The 13,794-nt window shown below is 44.3% G+C and overlaps 1 protein-coding gene across 1 annotated transcript; it reads right to left on the reverse strand.

Annotated features, from left to right (window-relative positions):
• Positions 1-6,735: 6,735 nt before the first annotated feature.
• Positions 6,736-13,145, reverse strand: abhd17ab (abhydrolase domain containing 17A, depalmitoylase b; the record flags this gene model as incomplete). Its single annotated transcript, XM_080537154.1, has 5 exons — positions 12,674-13,145; positions 12,054-12,436; positions 10,523-10,717; positions 8,285-8,464; positions 6,736-6,964 (listed from the first exon to the last, which is right to left on the reverse strand). The coding sequence occupies exons 2-5, from the start codon at positions 12,428-12,430 to the stop codon at positions 6,736-6,738; spliced, it is 981 nt and encodes a 326-aa protein (XP_080393280.1). The 5' UTR covers positions 12,431-12,436; positions 12,674-13,145.
• Positions 13,146-13,794: the final 649 nt, after the last annotated feature.

Consider the following 13,794-nt stretch of genomic DNA (forward strand, 5'->3'; position numbering starts at 1 on the left):
ATCTTGGGGTTTTTATTGATAACTCACTCACCTGGAGCACTCATGTAGACAGCCTTTGTAGCAGATTACAACAACGACTACACTTCCTACGCCGCCTTAGAGTTCATGGTGTTGACCCAAAATTTATGCTACTTTTCTACCAGTCTGTCTTAGAGAGTCTCATCAGATACGGCATTACATCTTGGTTTGGTAACCTATCTGTAAAACTAAGGTCCAAACTGGTCCGACTGATACAGACTGCATGGAAGATCATAGGGGTGAAAGACCACTCATCCCTGCAGTCTATTTTTGAACAGGCTACTCTCAGACAGGCTAATAGAATTCTCATGAATCCCTCCCATGTCCTACATGCAGAGTATGAACTGCTGCCCTCTGGGAGGAGGTTCAGAGTCCCCCGCGCTAGATTAAATAGATTTAAAAATTCTTTTATTCCCGTTTCTGTTAAACTTTTAAACTGCACCAGATGAATGTAACTTATCTTGCTTATCATTTTATTTCCACTCTTGTTTTAATCAGGTCCGCCTTCTGTTTGTGTGCTAATATTCTGTATTGTCTGTTGCTCTTTGTTGTCTGTTGCTCTTTGTTGGCTGCTGTGGGGTGTAAGCCCAATACAAATTTCCCAGTGATGGGACAATAAAGTGACTCTTGACTTGACTTGTGCGTGGTGCGACTCAGATAGCGGGAGAGACATGCAGACAGCGCAACGGAGCATATTTACTAACATTACGTTAACAAGTTTAGATTGTATTCCCCTCTCTCTCTCCCTCTCTAAAACAAAAAACATATATTTATTTTTTCTCAAATTCACAAACTTTCAAGGACCCGTGGGAACCCTGCATTTTGATCATGATGATATTTGGATGATATCATATTATTTTCGAGGGCTTTAATGATCAGAATGAGAGATGAATAGATATGGGGCTTTTTAATATTATTATTTGTATTATTATCATTGTTTAAAAAAAATAAAAAATAAAAAATGGTTAAAAAAAACTCCTGAGCTCCTGAGATCAGAATGTTCAGAAAACATGCAGGATGACGTCATAATCATAACAGTCGAGAGGACATTTGACGTCACAATCAAATGTCGTCTATAAAAACCCCCGCGCCAGTTTCTCAGCTCAGTTGACCTGCGGCATCAGAAGTAGCAACACGGGACACAAGCAAGGTAAGCGCCTGTGTTCGCTACTTGAGTTAGCCGAAGTTAGCTAGTTACCATTGTGTGTGGTGGCGCCGGCAGGATTAGATTTCATAGTACGCACAGAAACGTAACAAAACTTTGCATACTAGCCTACAATATAGGTTGGATGGTTGTATCACCTATAACGCGCTCTACACAGAGCGCAGCAACACAAACATTTACTATAATACATATGGGACATGTATGTTGACACATGTAAGACAAAATCTTCCAAAAATGTATTTTTTTAATGGTGATTAAGGGGGTGTTCACACTTGACGTCTTTTTTTTTTGGGGGGGGGGGGGGGAAGCGCCTTTTTTCGAAAAAGGTTCGAGCTGTCTACGAAACTAGATATTGAAGAGTAGAACATTAGCATTTTATTTTCCTTTATCAGATTTAACTGAAGGAACCACCAAGGGGGACTCCAGGAAAAATGACAGAGGAGGTGATTGTTATAGCCCAGTGTGATTACACGGCACAGAAGGACCATGAACTTGACATCCGGGAAAACGAGCGTCTCGTTCTCCTGGACGACTCCCACATGGCCTGGTGGAAGGTGCGCAATGCCGCCAACATCACGGGCTATGTGCCCTACAACTATGTGCAGCTTGGTAAGTAACTCCAGGTGTACTGTCGAAGTCTCTCTCCCTGCTCTTTTTCTAAGTGAACACAGAGGAGGCTCACCTCATCATTTTATTAATGCAGAGAAATGGTGCTCTGGAAATGCTTGACTGCCTCACACACTCTGGTTAAAACAGTGTTTTTTCAAGGATGTTGATGTATCTTAAGTATTCTGTGAATGTAGAGGAGATATTTATAAGGTAATTACAGACATGGTGAAATGTTTGTCAATCGGGAGAATTTCCATCATTGAATCACCTTTTCCAGGTCAGTGGCAGGGGTAATGAGCTGTGAAAGTGCAATGCTCAAAGCCTGGCTAGGGTTGCACCACCTCTTACTAAGTACAAAATAACCCTAGTTATAGCGTATTTACTAAATCAAGATTTAGTCACTACTAAACTTGAATGGGTTGCACCAAGCACACTAGTTATGACGTAGAGCTTAGTAACTACTAAATATGTATACATACCCCTAGTGGTGTAAGTTATAACTTAGCTGTTACTAAGAAGACATTAGCCAATCAGCGAGCAAAGCAAAACCCTCCGTTTTTAAATCCTCAATTTTGGCCGCCATTGGCTAAAAGCTGTAATTTGGCTCTACAAGTGTTAATATGTCATTTTATGAAGTTTTAATATGTTTTCAGGCGAGAAAGTAACCATATATATTCACAAAATGTATTTGATAAATAATTTGATATATTTTTTTATATAATATATATACAGAGGACAGGTCGTGGTGGTGGTGGTGGTACAACAGAGTCCTGGAGAGTGAGGCCCTGGTGGCCAAGGCAGCAGCTGAGGAGGCTCTGGGGCGTTGCAGGGAGGAGGTGATGGAGAGCCAACTTAGGGAGAGCGCCCTCCAAAAAAAGCTCCACAATATGGAGAAGGAGAAGAAGAGCCTCCTCCGCAACAACAACTCCGACCTGGAGAAGGTGAAGGAGGCAAAGGACAAGATCAGGGTCCTGGAGGAGGCCCGCACCAAGCTCCAGGAGGACAAAGACCAGTGGGGGAAGGAGAAGGCCTCCCTCACAGCCACCCATCTGCAGGCCCTAGCTGACGCCAAGAAGCTGGAGGAGAAGGAGAGAGCTTTAAACTCCCATCAGGTGCAGATGGAGCAGCGCACCGCTGAGGCTGAGGAGAGGAGCAGGGCGGAGGTGGAGGCGCAGAAGATGGTCACCATCGACCTGGTCACCTGTCGTCAGCAGCTCTCCCTCTCCCAGACCAAGCTGCAGCAGGAGGAGGTCCAGAGCACGGAGCTGAAGCTGCAGTTGGAGGTCATGAGGGAAAAGTCAGAAAAGGAAGAGGAGAAGAAGAAATCCCTAGTTCCCTACTTTAAGTGGTTAGGGTTAGGTTTGGGGTTAGGGTTTGGGTTAGGCTTGGGTTTGGGCTTATTCCGTGCTTGAAAAAAATGGAAAAAGACTCAGAAAAGAGAGGAGAAGAAGAAATCCAAAGTTCCCTACTTTAAGTGTTTAGGGTTTGGGTTAGCACATTTACACCGTGTTTGAAAAAAGAAAGAAAAAGACTCAGAAAAGAGAGGAGAAAAAAAATAAAAATAAAAAAATTCAAATCAAATGTTATTTGTATAGCGCATTTCTTACAGTGGATTGTGTACATAGCCTTTATTTATGTAAACCAACTCCTTACCTTACCTTTTTTCTAAAAGTGTTTTTTTTTTTTTTTCTTTCCTAACACCAGGGGAGCCACCCCTCCTAAATTTCGTTGTTTGGTACCTGTACTGTAGCAATGACAATAAAGTCCATTCATTCATTCATTACAAGATGCAACTCAATGCGCTTCACATAATGAACATTCTCAGTCAATCAATCAATCAATCAATCAATACTGACAGAGCCGCATGCAGGCAAAAGTAAAAACCTTAAATCCATTAATAATAATAATAATTACAATTTACAATACAAATACAACAATTGGGGGTCCCTAAAAAAAATGTGTACTGTATAACATGATAGCCATCTACCGGTATGAGCAATGCACTGTATATAAGATGATGACCAAGGGTCTTTCTGCTGCTGACCATGAGTCCTGTTGATGGAGCCCAATTTTCTTTTAGAGTCTGTAGGCTACTGTATTTGTTTATTAACATTCATAAATATGATATTGTCTGAATTTTTGTCGTCTTTTATAAAATGTAAATTATTTTAATTTCTTGTGCTGGTTTATTATGAACAACATGTAAAATTGCAGGAAACTAGTACAAATAATTGGGTGGGAGAGAGGGGCCGCCGCTGCCAAAACGTGCACAGTTTTGGGTCGCTCCACCGCTAAAAAATCTCACTCCAAACTTTTGGTGAAACTTGGCAGCCCTAAGTTCTCTTCTTTATTTACAAGAATGGCAAAGCTGGAAAACAGATACATGGGAACTGACGGTGATGGCTGGAGTCATGTTCCCCAAAGCCTGGTTTTCTCACTGTCCCACCATGAGAAACCACACTATAGAGAACAGACAAGAGACGGAGACATTGTTTTTTTTTAATCAATTTATGATTTTATTTTTTATTATATATATATTTCTTTTTTTTGGGGGGGGGGGGGGGGGAGAAAATAAGGGGGAAAAAACTTTTTTTAAAACGAAAAATAACATGTTGTAAATAATGAACAATGCATAACTGGATACAATGACACACAAACCCCATCCCATTAAATCAAGAGATCTGCACACAAAACAATGTAATATAGTACACGTACATTTGAATAATAAAAAAAATACATTTCTATAATTTAAAGTTTCTTTTCATCAAAGCTCTGAATGTGTGTGTGTGTGTGTGTAGGGACCCCTCTCACACTCCCCAGTCCTTCACCTCCCACACACACACATGCTATTCTCCGCCTGACACACAGCTCTGTTATATTGCTTGTATTTCTCTATACAATTGTTATTGTGCATCGACAGGGGGTAAACAGGCTCAAGCTGTCCCAAACCCAGCTTCAAACAGCTTGAACAGCAGCCTATCCTGCCTGAGTCATGGTGCACAGGTCACAGGTGTAGGTCCCATCTGCGTGGGGACCGTTAAGGAGAACCTGTGTACGCTACTTTGGGCAGTGGACTTCTGCTTGAACGCACAATCTTTGGTTCTGATGAAGATACCAATATAAGGGAGTATGCTTTGTCGAATATAGAATATTTCCTGTTAAACTTTGGTTGATATTTACAAGTTAAGCCGCGATACTCCCACCCGAAACGACATTAAGAAAACTCCGCCATGTAGTGAGTGGTGGACCCCAGAGAGGCATATTAGAATGATTATGAAACATAATTAAAGTCTATTCTAATATGCCACTCTGGTAGTATGTCCAGCTAGAGAAGGCAACACTCACACACAGTTGGTCAGAAATGGTGAAATAATAAGTCTGTCTGAATGTGTGGCACACAGGATGAAGTCACTGACAAGGGTCAGTTGTGTGATGCATCATGTTAATATCGCCAACCAGCAAAATAAAACACCAAACAGCAACAACATTTATAGAATCAGTCGATTTCTATTGCAAAGCTTTAACTCTAATGAATGACAAAATAGAGCACGTCTTGTGTTCAAAGCACTTATGTATTCTATTTAAATGATATTTCCCCCAGACTTAGACGAGAGCTAATGATCATAAGTAATGTAGAAGCTATACCAGTGTTCTAGAGTGGAAACCCAGAAGCCAGTAGTTACATCACCCTGTCTCCTCTCATTGTACAGCAAAAAGAACAAGTATGTATTTTTAATGTTTACAAGGCTGTTCAATTTACCCCTTTGTCTAAGCTAATTATATTTCAAAAGGGAGAATTTGGCTATTACGTTCAATTTGATCCTGATCTTAAGCGGCAAATTCAGTTGCTTCAACCAGCAGAACAGCTTGATCCAACAACAGGTGACCCAGTTTAGTAATAGAGTGGCATACATGCGCATTCAGTTGTCTAGTGCTTTACATTGACTTAGTGTTGTTGAAGGTACGCCAGAATCTCAGGCCTATTCGCTAAAATATAACTATAAAGTAAACATGTCTATAAAGTCCATTGTAGTATCTCTGTAGTGTAGAACCTAGTAGGTAAACATGTCTATCAGATCACTCATGCCTTCGATGTTGGCCAGTTAATGAATCAATGCTTTGAAAATGATCTAAAATTAAAACGTCTGTCTATGATACAAACTATAAATAGACATACTATTAGACTGCTTAAACGTTGTAAACAAACGAGAGAGAGAGAGAGAGAGAGAGAGAGAGAGAGAGAGAGAGAGAGAGAGAGAAAAATAGATAGAAAAAGAGACGAGAGATTGCAAAAGCAACAATCCTGCTGTCAGACAGTACCCAGTTGTATGGGTCAATACCACAGGATTTGTAGAGTAGTGGCTAAATGTCATCACTGAGTTAGGAAAGAGAAAATGGTAAACATCACCCCCCCCCCCCCATCCAAATGAAATGCCAAAATGTCAGTGCTTTGAAAAAAAAGAAAGAAAAACCTCATCACAATGACTTGCCCTTGTTTGGAAAATAATCTGTAAACTTCTCAAAAAAATAGGTTTACGACAGTACGTTTCTCTGTAAGACTGTTAGCCTGGGGCTATGAAAGGGGCTTGAGACAGATGGACGGACGGATGGACAGACAGACAGACGATGTAATAAAACAGGCTGGAGGTAGAGACCCATGGCCTGGATAGCTTCCTTGCACTGTCCCGGGGGGGAGGGGGGGCGGGGATGGTAAAACAGAGGTTCCCTGACTAGGGCAGGTGACAGGTGACAGGTGAGGGAAGATGAAAGCAGAACAGAAGACAGGGCTGTGTGAGCATCCAGACGACATCGCCCAAACATGTCAAGGATCATTTATTCAGAGAGCCCCCTGTACCTCTACACAAACCCCCCCCGAGACAGACCACCCCCACCCCCATGGAGGTGGATGGTGGTGGTGGTTGTTATGGGTTGCTATGGGAGACTCAGGTGTGCTGCGTCGCTGCCAGCTCCTGGCCTATGAAGCGACGCAGGCGCTCCAGATACTGGCTGTACAGTTCTATGTCGTTGTGGCCCGCCCCCTCCACCCACAGGGGCTCCACGGCCTTGGGGCAGCGCTCGAACAGGGCCAGCCCGTGAGAGAAGTCGATCACCTCGTCCTCCGTCCCGTGGATGATCAGGACCGGTGACGTGATCTTGGACACTTTCTCGATGCTGAGAGAGAAGAGAGAGAGAAAGAAAGAAAGAAATCAAATATCAGTGTGAGGCAGGCTGGGTAAAGTCAGTATTCATACACCCCTAACAGCGACTGAAACCTCTGTCTATCAAAGACATTAAAACGATTAACGGCACTGTTAATCTCTCTTCCCAGCTCGGCTCTTGTCATCTAGTGGTTCAGATGGTGAGTGCTCTCCAGGGCTTCTCCATGTCCCCCCCCCCCAACCCCCAGGCCACTCTGAGCTGGATGTCCAGTGTGTGGCGTGTGGGGTAGGAGAACCAGCTGGGAGGCAGAGGGAGGCACCCAGTGCCCACCCAGAGGCGGTGGAGGAGAACACTAGAGGCTTTCACCAGAGGCATCCCCGCTACGCCCCCCCCCCCTCCTCCACCACCACCACCTACTCCTCCTATGCTAGCACTGCCTGGCACTGGACTGGGAGGGTTGAGACTGGTTCTCTGGTCCTATTCACTAATCCTGCATGTCAGCAGCCCAACGCGTACGCCTACAGTCACTCACATACATCAGTGTGATGATATGATCTTCTCAAAATGACAGGGAGTCAGAATGTCTGGCATTGCCCGACATTATCAGAAGCTCTCCTGTGTGAAAGATGACAGAAGGCTGAAAGATAACAGAAGGCTGATTCCCATCTCTAGGCCCAACTGACAAGAGAAACGCAGAGAAACCAACACCAAGGCATCGATCTGAATGGGGATGTCAGCCCTTCCCTTCGCCACTGACGTGATGTCTTAGTCCTGCAATTACCGGCTGTTGTTATAAGTCGGCAATTATCTGCAAATGCCAACTGGCTGACAAGCGGTCGGAGCGGAGGCGGAGATGAAGTGGCCCCCGAATTCGTCCTCCGAAAAAAGGATTTGGATTGACCTTGATTGAGTTGAAGCAGGCGTGTCGGCGTACGGGCTGGACCCAAACTTAACAATCATCTCCACTTCTCACTGCTCGTCAGCCAGGTGGTATTTCCAGACCTAATTGCAGACTACTCTTTAGCCAGTAAAAGGGCAACTCCGGGGCCCGAGAAACAGTGTTCCGTTTCGATTTTAGACATTCAGCAGACGCATTCATCCAAAGCGACTTACAACAACAAGAACATTTGTCGAAGTTAAGCGAATCATCAATACATCAGTCATGATAAGAAAAACAAATCTATGCTAGGACCAGGGGCCATTGGCAGTCACAATGCTAGAAGAACAGTAGAGAAACTGTATTATAACTTATTCAGACCATTCAGGCTAGCTACCTAGCGAACGCCATGCCTCAAATAAAAGAGAATACCCAAGAATGGATGTTGTACTCACTTGGGGAACGCGTCAAAGCAGTAGGTCTTCTTCGTGTCGGGGAAGGCCACCCTCATCCCCGAGGTGAGGGGGGAGTGCAGGACCACGGCGGCACACTCGTACCGTGACGCCAGGTCAACGGTGGGCACCGTGCCGATGCTCTGCCCGTACAGGATGATGTTCTCTGGGCTGATGCCATACCTGGTCAACACGAGGGGACGACAACAAGCTCTTGAGTTAGGTCACGGTAACGGAAACCAACGTCTTACAAATCAACCTACAAAAGGAGGGGATAGGAGGAACTCCAGTGCTGGTACGGCAGAACACTCAGTCTCCCTACCGTCCCCACCCTACAGAACACTCAGTCTCCCTACCGTCCCCACCCTACAGAACACTCAGTCTCCCTACCATCAAGCCCCTGCAGGCAGACCGGTGTCGGCGTAGGGCGGCAGGCATCATCAAGGATACCTCGCAAACCCAGCCACGGTCTGTTTGAACCCCTACCGTGGTCTGTTTGAACCCCTACCATGGTCTGTTTGAACCCCTACCACGGCCTGTTTGAACCCCTACCATCAAAGAGACTCAGGAAGTTCAAAAGGCATCTAGCCCAGAAGCGCTCCTCTAACCCCTCTAATACTTTTATGTACGCGTAAGGTTGAGTAAGTAAGTGATCGAACCATGAGAACAGGGATGGGAGGACGCACACTATGTCCTCAAAACAAACCCAGAACTCTTGAGAGTTCTAACACGACTAGGCTTATTCAAGGGCGGCCGAGAGGCAGCAATAATAATACAGCACCCCATCACGACTAATGAGATTGTCCATTACACTTGCCTGTCCTTGAGTGAACCCCCCCCCCCCGTTCTTCTCCAAGGTGACACCTCCCACTGATTGCACAGACGTCCCTGACATGATGATGTATAGAGCCGGCCCACAGCCGTCTCCCTGTCCCGCCCCCAGAGCAGTACGGTGGTGCAGTGGTACTGTACCCACACAATGAGAAGATGTGTCTAAATGGTAAATGGACTGCACTTATATAGCGCCTTTTTTGCTGCTCCAAAGCGCTTTACAACGGCCTCTCATTCACACATTCACAGACACATTCACACACCAATGGCGGCAAGCTGCCATGCCGCTGGCCCGCTCACTGGGAGCAATTTTATCTAGGGGCCCTATGTTATGCATGTTCTGTGACCGTCCTCCTATATCTTTTCTATATTTATTTTCCATATTCTTGTTAAGCACTTTGCGGCCATGAGAAAGTGCTATACAAATGTAATATATTATTATTATTATTATCAATGTCAGCAGTTTGGAGAGATTTTTAGGATAAGCGATGATGATGACAAAAGTAGAGCAGACTGCAACCTGCTCAGCTAAGTTCTGTATATGTGACAGGGTCTGGTGAAACAGTTTTAGGATCACTAAATACTTTCGAATTCAGCTTGTTTGTGATTCACTGTATCGTCTGCCTTCCTGCTTTGTCCTCGGGTGAGTGTTAGTGAAACACGGCTTGTAAACAAACTGAAAAGCAAGGACTGTTCAAAGGCAAGGACTGTGTGATCATCTAGTTGTTGTTTTTTTTGCTCTTTTAGCTTTTTGTTCATGGTCTTTCAGCATTTTGTGATGTGCTTAACATGCAGTTAGATAGTTACATACATGCGATGTTGTTTGTTAGCTACTAGCTTAATACCAATGCGATGGTAGCAAAAGCATCTGTTTTGAATAGCAATTTTCTAAGTTATTTGGTTTGAGGTGTACCAAGATAAGCATATCTTCTACAGCTATGTTCAGATTTCAATGTATGACACATCATTTGAAAGCTTACGATCTGCAAAAAACAATCCTCGCCGGCTTGAGGACCAAAACAACAGACCCGGTCACATATTTAACTTGTTACAGTCAGAAAGTGAGGAACAGCTGATGAAAATAAAACATATTTTTAAAGTCATTGTCAGAACTATAATGATATTATTAAGTACTCGGTATCGGTGCTCGATAACGGCAAGTACCCAAATGTAAGTACTTGTACTTGGTCTGAAAAAAAAGAAGTGCTATTGGTGCATCTCTAATTATTATTAGTACTACCGTATTATTATGAAGAACACCAGAATGGACACATAGGTCACAGAAACACAACCACAAGGAGGCAGCCATTAAGGCAGCCATTAAGGCAGCCATTATCAGTGCATTCCAACAGTGATGGGGTCAGGGCGTCAGCCACTCTGGGACTGTGCATGGGATCTCTGGGGCCGTACCGTGTGCGCAGGGCGTGCCAGGCAGCATCGATGTCTGCATACAGGTTCTTCTCTGAGGGTTTGCCTGTGCTGACTCCGTAGCCGGAGTAGTCGTAGGAAAAGATGTTACAGTTGATGCGCGTGCCCAGGCCGATGTAGAAGTTACTCATCTGACCAAGGTCCACTGCGTTGCCGTGGGAGAACAAGACGGTGAACCTAGTGAGAGAGAGAGAGAGAGAGAGAGAGAGAGAGAGAGAGAGAGAGAGAGAGAGAGAGAGAGAGAGAGAGAGAGAGAGAGAGAGAGAGAGAGAGAGAGAGAGAGAGAGAGAGAGAGAGAGAGAGAGAGATAGGCTAGTTAAATTAAGCTAGAGGTTTCTTACATGTCTTACTCTTTACTAAAATGGCATGCAAGGTTACCAACCCCGGCAAATCTCTTTAATCTCTCTAAAGAAACCTGTTGATGGTCACTGAGAGAGGACTAGTTTCCTGACCTGGACTTAAGCCAAGTGGCTTCATAATTGTTCTGCTTTTTTTTTACCTGATCTGTAGGCCTTTGATATGAATACCCTGGTTGCTGTTAAACCTCGGGCAATATTCTTGTGCTATGGAAAGCAGAACTTGTATTCATGAATAAAAAGCCATCGGATACCCTATTCCCTAGCCTCTATCATCATGGTGTCGTTTGTAAACCCATACAGGTGAAGTCTATGCTCTTGGGCTTTTCACTGAAAATATAACTGAACAGTGAGTGCCACATTGCGTCTAGATTGCATTCTTGTGTGACACTAGCACCACATCAAGTGTAACATGACCCAGTCCATGTCTTTTTAAACAATTCAATCCATGAATGAAAGCCAAATAAGTACAGCAAATACCTGAAGCCACATCACAAATACTGATACTTCTGTATGATATCTCACTTTCAGGCCCAAGAGTACAAAGCAAGCCATCACCGATATCACATTACCAAGATAAATTACAAAAATGAAGACGTAAGTCGTCGGGGTTGGAATAAGAAAGAGAGGGAAGGTCGAAAAGAGATGACAATGCAATGAGGGAAGCAGGAAGAGAGCACGGTTTAAGACAGCTGACGCAACAGGGAAGCAAATAGAGGAAGTAAGAAAAAGAAGTCACGGGCAACTGGAAAAAGAGCGACATAATGAGAGGAGGAGACGAGGACAGGAAAAAGGGGAATTCATCAGAGGAAGTGGGACACGTAGTCAGAGACAAAGGGCTGAAAACTGCCAAGGGAACATAACCCGGATAGTCCCAGATCTGTACTGTATCTATGGCCCCCAGAGCAACAGGGGGGTGCAGTGGTGGTGGTGGTCTGGTCCCCGTACCGGATTTGTTCGTACTTTATGTAGAACAATAGTCAGAGGAGTAAATGACACTAAAGTTCATAGTATACAGATCTATAAGCAGGCAAAAAAGCAGGCGCTTTGAGTTGCATCCGTGTACGAAAGGCGCTATATAAATAAAGTTTCACTTCACTTCACTTCACAAAAGGTAAAACAGACACAGAGAACATTTATTGTTGAGACCAACCAACCTGGCAGTGGGGGCGCAGCGGATGTACATACAGCCCACTTTGTTGCCCCGGCTGGAACGGGTGAGGAACACCTCCGTGGCATCCAGCTCTCTCTGGGAGTACTGGAACTCCGCTCGCTCTGTCAGGTGGAGCTTCCATCTCCCCTCCGCAGGGCCGTTGCTTCCACCGGCCCCGCCCGCCGCTCCGCCCGTCCCGCTACTCCGGGCCCGCAGTCCTGTGGGCCCTGTGGCCCCGGGGGCAGCGGCCCCTGCCTCCGGGTCAGGCAGGAGGGCGTACGTAGGCTCAGGGGGCAGGAAGGCGAGCTTGGCGGCGATTCGGCTCGGGCAGGGAGGGCAGCAGAACAGGCAACATAGCTCACTGATAGATAGGCCATTCATCGTCCACTTTGAGGGGAGAGGCAGAGGGTCACTGATTGTATACATTGATACAATTTCAAAACAACTCCTCAGAGACATTGAACAATTTTAATTTACCGACTAGATCAATTGGTATAGTTATCATGAATGGTATATGGTTGGAAAATATGACTGTTGATCATTATTTTGTCAGGTGTAAAATATGTAGGCTACTCCTGTCTGACACATTAAGTTACAGAAGATAAACACAATAGTTTGGCCTACCTGCTTTCTTTTGAGTTGAGAGGAAAGTCTTTACAAAAAAATTGCTTTTACAAGCAAAGGAAAATCCCAAAAAGTAAAAACAACTCACAGCTCTCCAAAAACAACTCACAGATCCCGGAAGCTCATCCACCAAAAGAAAGCAACAAACCCAATCACACAACACACCAGACGTCCCATAAAACCTCCTGTCAGCGAAAAACAACAACAAATAAGACAAGTTGACTAGAAAGGCTAAAGGTTATGTTGAAAGTATAACAGGGGGGGGTGTCAGTATGGATGATGAAGTCCACTCCAGATCCATCATTCCGATCATTGGCTTAAGTTCTGTCTTGTTCTGTTCTCATCATTGTTGACGGGGAATCGAGTGACTTCTTCGGGGTTCAGGAGGGAGGAATGTCTCCCTTCTCAGGTTTAGCTAATGACTAACTAATGACTAACTAATGAGGGAAAACGCTTCATCTTGCTTTGCCTCTCATTGCGCATAGCTGGTTAAGTGACCGAGCGATCAGAAAAACCCGAGTTTTAGTTAGTGGCTGTCACCAATTCGTGAGCTTAGAATGAGAAGGTTCTATCTCCGTTTAGAATGATAAGGTTCTATCTCCGTTTAGAATGATAAGGTTCTATCTCCGTTTAGAATGATAAGGTTCTATCTCCGTTTAGAATGATAAGGTTCTATCTCCGTTTAGAATTATAAGGTTCTATCTCCGTTTAGAATGATAAGGTTCTATCTCCGTTCAGGGCAGTTCAGAGATATTGAGCGTCAAAGTTTTGACATTCCATTATGTTCGGTGAGATGGAACCTTTGTATTTTATGAATTAACTAACTCAAAAATGTCAAAATTTACCACACGGGCATTAATAAACACCTAATGGATCAGATTATGTAAAAAAAAAACTAAATTTTGACAAAAATTGAGATAGAACCTTATAATTCTAACGTCACGAATGATGTTCCTGACCTTCTTCTAGCAGGGAACCAGGGGATAGATAGATAGCCTAGCGGCGAGTGGTGCCTCTGAAAACACGTTTAAACTACGACAAAAGAAGCCAAAAAGATTACATAAAAAATGACAACACAACAATAAACTCTTAGGTTTAAACTGAGGACAAAACTGCCACAC

Source organism: Nansenia antarctica, assembly GCF_963989245.1.
Source record: "Nansenia antarctica genome assembly, chromosome: 7".
Taxonomy (NCBI): Eukaryota; Metazoa; Chordata; class Actinopteri; order Argentiniformes; family Microstomatidae; genus Nansenia; species Nansenia antarctica.